Here is a 9,652-nt window from a genome sequence, read left to right on the forward strand (position 1 = left end):
ACAAGTGAACAGTTTCAGCAAGGGCTAAAAACCAAACTGTAAACTGTCCAAGGATGCTGGATTGGACTGTGGTTGATATTTTGTGATGTGTCCCCACTGGTATTAATTTGATGTAGTTCAATTAGAGTGGGACAACCTGGCTATGCTACAGCTGCTTCCTCAAAGTGCTGTGTATGCATATTTTTTTCTGTAAGTCATGGAGGTTTATATCCAGCACTTTGCTTGCTTTCATGTCCTCTGCTTAGACACAGGTATTATACAGGGATTTATAGGGCCAGAAGTATGCCTTGGCCTCTGTAATTGGTAAGAATAAACAAGTTGTAAATCTAATGCAAGACTTTATGACTTTTTGGCAATTTAAAGTGGATGACATCAGTCCCATTTACACTAAGGCCAGTTGTCAGATGAGATGTAAAATTTTATACCATAGTGGAAAATTGTCCTGGAGGCCAGATGTGTCTTGCAAGCTGTCAGCTGGGCACCTTTGTTTCATGCACTGATATTCATAACTCCATTTTATGTTACAAATAATAGTATTTACACTGAGCAATTATCTGTCTCGTTTTGTGAGTACTAGATAGAATTCTAAGGTGATAAAACCAAATTTTTTTTTTAAATAGGACATACTATTGTCTAGAAAAATGGGATTACTGTATGTGCCACAAGCCAATAATTACACACTAAAGAGAGACATTGATTATTTAGATAGATACAGACTCTCTTAGATACATTTAGATATGAGGAACAAATTCTTTACTGGGAGGGTGGTGAGGCACTGGCTCAGGTTGCCCAGAGAAGCTGTGGCTGCCCCATCCCTGGAAGTGCTCAAGGCCAGGTTGGATGTGGCTCTGAGCAACCTGGTCTAGGGGAAGGTGTCCCTGCCCATGGCATGGGGACTGGAACTTTAAGGTCCTTTCCAACCATTTGTGATTCTACGTTGATTAAAGTTACACCACAAACACCGTGTGCGCAGAACTTGGAGTTCACAAGGTTGGCGATTTTTCTTCATGCAGAAGCAGAGTGACACTTTATTGACACGTAACAAAGCCGAGTTCTCCCGTCAACGGCTGTGCCGCGCAGTGAGCCACGGCTGATCCCCACGGCTTGGCCGGCCCGGCCCCTCATAGCCCCGCACGGCCCCTCACGGCCCCCCGGCCCCTCACGGCCCCGCCCCGGAGGGTCCCGTTCGCGGCACCGGGGCGGGCACATCCCGGTAATGGCGCCCGTCCGATCCGCTCCCCTCCGGAAGCGGCGCCATTTCCGCACCCGTTGCCAGGGAGACGCGGCGGCTTCGCTGCCGTGAGGAGCGGCCCGGGCCCGCTCCCTTTTCTCCGCCGGGATGTTCATCTACCTGTGCAAGAAGGTGCTGCTGGGGTGCGGGGATTACGCGGGGGGCGGACGGCTCTGGGGGAGAGGGAGATCCCCGGTCCCGCTCCCCGCCTCAGCCGGGAGCTCCTCGGGATCGGGAGCCGGAGCACTGAGGGACCCTCGGGGTCTCTCCCGCTGCGGGCCGTCTGGTCCCGGTGCTGCGCTTCCCAGAGCGCTGCCCTGCTCTGTCCCCCCGGCTCCCTCGGCCTGGGACTGGGGATTGGGGTTTGGTCTCCAGTGTTCCATCTGCTCCCCCGGGAGACTTTGGACACGGCTGGAGACCAAAGCCCTGTGCTCTGTGTGACCCCCCTCTCCTGTTGTGTCAGCACACCCTTGAAGATGTCCTGATTATATTATTTACTGTTATTTATTGTTAGACTGCTCGAGTGTGGCACAGCTCTTCGATCTCTTTTTGCGTGTACTGCTCTGTTGATAGAAATAAATTTGTCTCACGTGCTATCGTAGGTGTCTGAGGTGTTCAAGTAGAGTATGTGAAATAAAACGTGACTCTTGCAACTGTGTAGAGATCCAAAGGACTTCTTTTTCAGATCGCAATTCCCGGTAATGTTCGCCTAAAATGTATTTCCTGGAATAAGAATCAAGGTTTCATAGCGTGTGGTGGAGAGGATGGATTGCTGAAAGTTCTAAAATTAGAAACACAAACAGGTAAATTAGGGGTTTTAATTTTTTAAAATTTTTTAAAATTTTTTTTTAAAAGAACAACACCCATCACACTTTAGAAAGCATAACTTCTTGCAGAGGTTACTTTTTTGATATGGCATGTGTTTTAAATCTGTACCTGGCTATTTACATATTTGCACTAACATCATATACTTTCATTAATTTGAACACAGTTTTTCTGCAGCTGGCCTTACATGATGCATTTATAATTTGCCTGTTATATCTGCTGATGTTTTCTTCAGTGCTTCTGCTTCTTTTTTTAGGGCATATATTTCATTCTTGTTCTTTTTGTGCAGGCTTTCCCTTTTTTTTGGAACTTTTTTCATGATTTCTTGATTTTTGTTTGAATGCTCTGTCTGCCATCTTAGTAATTTCAGGGAGAAGGCTGTGTATTTGCATTTAAATAAATATGTTCTAAAAAAAGTAAAATCTTCTTTCAAAGTTTTTGAAACCTTTTTTTGAATGTAACAAAATGTGATAGCCACAGCTGTTGTTGCAGGGGATTTTATTTATTTATTTATTTATTTATTTATTTATTTTTCCCCTGAACCCTGCTAGACCATAAAGCATATATCAGTTTGGATGAGAGATGTAAATAGGGAACTCATTGAGATAATGGGCAGGAAATTCATCCTGCAGTTACTATTTACATACTTTTAGGTGATTTATTGATTAAATAGTGATTAGAGGTGCAGTTTTCATAGAGACACAGTAATATGTATGCTTTGTTAGGTTTATTTTTATATGCTTTTTGTTATTTCTAGATGAAGCAAAAATAAAGGGACTGGCAGCTCCTAGCAATGTTTCTGTGAATCAAACTCTTGAAGGTCACAGTGGTAAGTGTATTTGGGCATTTAATCTACCTTTGTTTTGAATTAAAAGATAAAAGATAGAAGATAATAGAGTAGTTTTGGTATAACTTTTTACTGTAAGCCTGAAATAAAGGTGAGCAGTACTCGATAGGGTATGTAACAACTTGGCTGTCAATTTTTACCAAGTTATCTAATGAAAGACTCTCAGTCAGTATTTCATGATCTGTAAGTGAATCACTGGTTGAGAATCAAACTGATGCAGCCTTCCCTGGGCTCTCCTGGCTGATTTTGTATGTGTGGAGCAGAGTGCATCCTGCTCAGAAAAATCTCTGCTCTGCTTGGTATGATTTCCAATTTGCTTATGGATTTTGCAAGTTTAAGTCTGAACTTTGACATGATTGTGTTTTGTATTACCTCAGTTTTGCTTTTTCCAAATTATTTGATCCCTGTTCATCATCTTGAGAAGAAAATATTGATTTCTGTGTAAGTGGCTGATGCTGTTGTATGTGTTATATTACAATGGACTTTTGTTGTTGTTGCTTTTGTTTTTTTTTAAATTGTGCAGTGTTACTGGTATAGTAGTTGTCTCTGACTTCAGCAAGACTAATCTGGAAGTGCTGCTCGGTTGCGTGGGACAGGAATACATTTTTAAGTATTTACATAAAAGATCACAATATGTTTGCTTCGGTACATTTGCTCACACACTGCCTTGGTAGGTGACAGATAAAGAATGCTTTATGGCAGAAAAGGTAAACTGATGGGCAGTTGATGCTGGAATTGATGAATTAAAAAAAAAAAAAAGAACAAATGAACAGTTTTCTGTGACACTGTATATATAAAGTTATAAATTTTGTATGATAGGGTAGAATCTGAAATGACACTAAAAGCCTTAAGTATTTTTTTCTAGTGATTCATATGTAGATAAGTCCATTTGGTTTGTTTTTATAGTGTCTGTGAGATTTGCCTATATATGGTAACTTCACATTTTCTTCTAAAGAAATCAAAATTAGTTTCAGTAAACCTTACCTCTGTCTTAAATATATCTTCATTTTCCCTTTATTGATGAATTACAGAATGTGTACATGCTTAAACTGCAGTGTAGTATGCAAACAAAGTTTATCCCATGGACAATGGAATACGAAGAGAATGCTAAAATCCTTGCATTATTTGGAGAAATTGACTTTTTATGAGAATTTGCATTTGAAACCTGCCAAGAGTCAGGTTATTTTAAGGGCCTTATTTAAATAGGATTGGAACAAATAAATTGTGAGGAATTGATTTAGAGGATACTTTGGATGTTTTCGATTCTGAAATAGATCACTATTACCTTAAAAACCCCTGAAATTTGGGATATCTGTGATTGTGTCTGTTGATAAAATTCATGAATGAAATACTGAAAAATGGAAAGGATACATAGAAAATGGGTGACTAACAGTAAGGGCATGAAAAAGCATGATGCAACTTCATATTCGGTATGAAACTGATGAAATACGTTTTGAAGATGATTCAAGTCAACTCAAATATTTATGAGTAGGATCCCATATGATATTTGAGGGTCTGACGGAGTTGTGTGTGGAGTGCTCTTGGTAATTGTGAGGGAGATTTTATTTTAAAAGTGCAGCACTCGTGAGGATCAAACTACTATGAGGAAGAAAATCCCACAAATTCCTATGCTCCAAATGAGCAGAATTTTGAAAGTCAAAGTTAAATCTCTAAAAAGCTTCAGATTGACTAAGTTGGATATGGTGGTTTTTGTTAACTTACTTAAGTAATGTCATTTAAAAACTTGTATCACTTTCTAGGTTTTGTGCAGGTTGTGACATGGAATGAACAGTATCAAAAACTGACTACCAGTGATCAAAACGGCCTCATCATTGTGTGGATGCTATACAAAGGTATTCTGCAGGATAAACTTGAGATGGGATAATATTCCATGTTGTGAGAAGTCTTTTTCTTTTTTTTTAAACCCCCAGCAATTTTTACAATTCTTTTTCAGAGTTTTTATTTTTCAGATTGTAAAGCTCAAAATAGTTTTAAAACAATTCCTGGGTTTTTACTGTAATACTTGTCTACATTTTTTATAGCGTAGTCACATGTGAAAAGGCTTTTGTTCTGCAGAGCTGCCTTGAGAGAATGTATCAGTTCTCAGCCATAGGCTTGATAAGCTGCTCTAAATTTCTTATCTCTATTACTTTATTCCCTTGGAGGAAAATAATGTACTGTGCATCAAGCTCAGACATATTGGTAGAACTGCAAGAACTTATCAACACTGCGTAGAACATCAATTAAATACTTCCATAAAAACATTCTTCAGAAATGTTTAATTAGGCAGTAAATGAATATGACTAACCAGTGTATTGCAGTAATAATCTTTAATTGCTTTTGACCTTTTCACACTTACATGTACTACTTTGGTGCACTTCAGTTCATTTAAAAGCTAGCAAACCTCACAGTCAAGTTAACCACTTCCCAACATATGTGGGAAAAAAAAGAAAATAAAGAGTTTTCTTTTTCTCTTGGGGATTTTAGTTTAATAAAAAATGGACACAAAATCTCAGCTTTGCTTCTCATTTCAAAAGTAATGAATATAACTCAGTTAGTCTTTCTGCCTGATATATGGTGGCCACTGTCACATAAATAATCTTATAGTTTAGGGAAATATTCAGTAAATTACTTACTACCTATTCCTAAGCAAAGATGATTATTCCCTCTGATAATGTTTCCTAGTGTATTCTTGTCAGTTCTGAAATTACGTAAGCACAGAGCTCTTCCTCTTGGTCTTTGGCTCCCCTTTCTGATTCCTCATTTGTCAGTCTTCATTTCAGAAATAAGCTGCTCACATCTGAACACTGGGTTTCACAATAATTATATCTGCATCTTCTGGGGGACACTGTCTTGCTAGACTTTTACTGAAAGGGCGGAACTTTCTTTCCAAAGAACAATTCTCTTTCAAAACTTATTACTTCTGTAGCGTTTTGTTGTATATTGCATTGCAGAGCCACATGTAACTTACTGCATCATGTTTACTTACAAACACCCTTCTTGGGTTTCTCCATTTCATTGAGCACCTAATGTGATTGCTTGGGAACTTTAATAAACTGTGTTATGTTTAACTTGTGTTTTTAACAACAACTTTGGCAATTCGTATGGCTAAGAAATGTCATTACTATCCCATTTGCATACCTTTTAATAAAGAGTAACTTAATTCTGATTTCAGTGATTAGTGTGTAGAGGATTATCAAATCACAAGTGTAACTCAGTTTTTCATTCACTACTAATAGGTGCTTGGTATGAAGAGATGATTAACAACAGAAATAAATCAGTTGTTCGAAGTATGAGCTGGAATGCTGATGGACAAAAGATTTGTATTGTATATGAAGATGGAGCTGTGATTGTTGGATCAGTGGATGGTAAAATTTAAGCTCTACTAACTGTTGTGCTATTACACAGCTTTTGTTTGCAGTGTTATATACACAGTGGTCCTGTTTCTCTAGATAAGTACAATTAATAGTTATTTACTAATTGTTGCTTTGAATTTCTGTAGCTGTTTTAGTGTTCACGTTGGTAACTTGCATCCTGTTTTTAATTTTATGGTGTATTTATTAAGTACAAACAATATTCTGTTACAGGCAATCGCATTTGGGGAAAAGACTTGAAAGGTTCCCACCTGTGCCACGTGGCCTGGTCCTCTGATAGCAAAGTTTTACTCTTTGGAATGGCAAATGGAGAAGTTCACATTTATGACAATCAGGGAAATTTTATTGTAAGTTCATACTGGTATAATTAAGGTATTAACTTCAGCAGGCATCAAAGCTTACTTCCTCTTAATTTATTTCATGTTTGTTTGTTTAGTTGGTCGACTTCAGTACTGAGAACTGGACAATGTCTTGTGTACAGAGCTTTTATTCAGGAGTTCTACAGCTTTTAATTATAATTATTTCTTTTTTTTTTTTTTGATAGCTAAATGAATGTCACATCAACTAATGTCTTTTTGCCTTGCAATAGTTACTGAAAATGTGAAAGTAGGAATGGTCATACTAAAGAGATTAAAGGAAGCTCTTCAGAACATCTGAAAATCTTTTATTTTTGAAGATGTTTGTGATAATTGGTCAGATTTAATATTTTTTAGCTATTATTTTTTCTTTCATTATTTGGAGGAACTAATACTGGCTTAAAGGATATTAACTTCTTACAGCTTCTGCTTCTGAAAGTACTAGCTTGCTTTTAGAAATAAGCAGTATTTTATTTTCCTATTGCTCCTATTATTCATTATTACATAAGGAATGTTACGTGCTTTAGAGAAAACCTGGTAGTGAGTGGGAGAATGAAAGGAGATAACTATAGTATATTGTAGCATTCCTACAACCTAGGTTTATTTATTTATTTATTTATTTATGTCTACTTACTGGGACTATTGGAATATGACTGTGACAAAATCCTAAATAGAAATAAAACACTGACTTTAAAAACAAGGTATTTGGGACCATTTTCTTAACTTACAGATTCTTAATATGGCAAATTTTCTCCTCCTTTCCATTGCCTCCCTAAAAAAGTATTTGTTACTCTTCCCATTTTCTTTTCTTTAACCTCTCACTCTGTCTTTCTTTCTTCCCACTGTATGAGTCATGGTGTTTCCAACTGCTACAAATTACTGAAATTCTTTAAATAATTTGTTGTCACTTCCCCCACCATATCAACAATATGTATGGTTTTGCTCTCTCTTCCTCTCCCCCTCTCTCCCACAGCTTACCTGGTATCCCTCTTTGAATTGATCCACGAATACTCTTACCTTTCAGAAAAAGCTCTAACAGGTGTTACCAGGCATTCAGGGCTAATTATTGTGAAAGTTAATTTACCTTAATTGGTGTTCTAATTTGGACACTTATTTTTTTCCACTTACTTTTATATGTTATGCAGCAGACTTATTAAGAAAAGGCTCACAAATGGTTTCTTTTTTAAAAAAACAACAATGTGGCCAGGAATGGTTTGAAATAATTTTTATTTTTTTCAAAGCTCCAGCAGAGTTCCATGTGTTTACACACACACACGTGTGTGTGTGTGGTGGGTTTTTTATGTTGTCGGTTTTCTTTGTTTTTAAGTTATTTTTACAAAGAATGAAAATGCAAACATTGAGGTACTTCTTTGTAGTTAAAAATATGTGTTTTCATATGTCTGATCTGGCTTTGATTATCTAAGGAAGTTTTAAAAATTTTTTTTATTTTTTAAACCCGTGAAATTCTGAGAACTTAAAAATTTTTCTCTGGACAGGAAAACAATTTTGCTTAGACATCTGGTTTTTTTGCAAAGTGTATATGACTTTAATTAATCTTTCTTACCTAGGTGAAAATGAAGCTGAGTTGTTTGGTGAACTTAACTGGGGCATTCAGTATTGCTGGGATACATTGGTATCACGGCACCGAAGGCTACATTGAACCTGACTGTCCTTGCCTTGCTGTCTGTTATGACAATGGAAGATGCCAGATAATGAGGAATGAAAATGACTACAGTAGGTACAAAATGTGGGGTGCGAGTTACTTGAGCTACTCTTGACCCAAAATGTCTACTTATGTTGATATTCTTAATGTTTATTCCTTAAAAACTAGATCCTGTTTTGATTGACACTGGTATGAACGTCGTATGTATTCAGTGGAACCCCTGTGGAAGTGTATTGGCGGTGGCAGGCTCTCTGAAAGGAACTTCTCAAGATGCCAACATTGTGCAGTTCTATACTCCCTTTGGTGAGGTAAAAATATTTGGTATACTCAAACAATGTAAATGTTTTGGTTTTTTTTTAATCTTAGTATATCTTGTCTATATGGTCATTACTGGTGGAGTTTGGATGCCAAAATGCAGGTGTTTAGTGTGTTCAACATGCTCTCTTATCTGGGCTATCCATGTGAATCTGGAAAAAGGACACAGGACCAAGTGCCCTTTTAGAACAGCAAGACAGTGGCCAGCAAGAAAATCCAAGTGCATCTTATAAAACACTAAATGATGGGATACGTGCAGTGTCTGACTTGGAACACCTGACTCAGATACCAGAGCTCAGACTGTGGACAGTAAGTGATTTGGAGCTGAGGCAGCAGTCAAGATGTCAACATCTGTGTATCAAATCCAGAGGTACTTGTCTTTCTGCACTGGCTGTGTACAAGACCTGGACATCTCTAGATTAGGGACTTAAAACACGGCAGTGGAAGATCCCCCTCTATTTGAGAAATGGCATCCGGTGTCAGTAAAAGCAATGGCTCAGAAACCTCACAAAAGTTAAAGTGTTTCTAATCTTCTTCATTTGCCTGTTAGGGATATTGTTTTGTAAGTGTTTTTTATACATTCTGTCTTTTTTATAATATGTTAAATGTTTGATAGTTGAGAGACAAGTTTCCAATATATTTTTGTTTATGGTGCTATTTTTGCCTTGCTGGGTAATTTCAGGTAATTTCCCATTCCCTCCTAGGAATATATCTGGAAATCAGTAAATTGGTGTTATTTATGAGTGTGAGGAAGGTTGTCCCTTGTACAGAGGAAGTATTGGCCAGCTCTGAGCTGTGCTGTGAAAGGGGTTAAGATCCAGCATCATCTGTGGGGATTTCCTTAGCTGACAGTATTTAATGGAACCAAAGACTTTGGCAATAATGTTACATCTCTAGTTGCTCATGTCCTTCAGATTAATTGAAACTAGTGTTCCAGATTTTGTATTTAGTGTTTAGAAGTAAATTCTTTAGGTTTTAGAATTGTTTTGTTCTAGTTCCGATACTTAGATATGAACTTAACTTTTTGGAAGATGGTATTTT

General features: G+C 37.5%; 1 protein-coding gene across 1 annotated transcript in view; it reads left to right on the forward strand.

Moving 5' to 3' along the window:
- The first annotated feature begins 1,254 nt into the window (after positions 1 to 1,254).
- WDR35 (WD repeat domain 35) overlaps positions 1,255 to 9,652 on the forward strand; it is a 44,421-nt gene continuing 36,023 nt past the window's right edge. The window contains exons 1-8 of the mRNA XM_027898656.1: positions 1,255 to 1,363; positions 1,917 to 2,034; positions 2,814 to 2,885; positions 4,664 to 4,756; positions 6,143 to 6,271; positions 6,491 to 6,624; positions 8,202 to 8,367; positions 8,465 to 8,604. Of these exons, the coding sequence (XP_027754457.1) occupies positions 1,340 to 1,363; positions 1,917 to 2,034; positions 2,814 to 2,885; positions 4,664 to 4,756; positions 6,143 to 6,271; positions 6,491 to 6,624; positions 8,202 to 8,367; positions 8,465 to 8,604 (876 nt within the window). The 5' untranslated portion in view covers positions 1,255 to 1,339. The remainder of the gene's footprint in view (positions 1,364 to 1,916; positions 2,035 to 2,813; positions 2,886 to 4,663; positions 4,757 to 6,142; positions 6,272 to 6,490; positions 6,625 to 8,201; positions 8,368 to 8,464; positions 8,605 to 9,652) is intronic.

The sequence above is a fragment of the Empidonax traillii genome, unplaced genomic scaffold (assembly GCF_003031625.1).
Source record: "Empidonax traillii isolate 1590-97213 ecotype Southwest subspecies unplaced genomic scaffold, ASM303162v1 scaffold612:size571257, whole genome shotgun sequence".
NCBI lineage: Eukaryota > Metazoa > Chordata > Aves > Passeriformes > Tyrannidae > Empidonax > Empidonax traillii.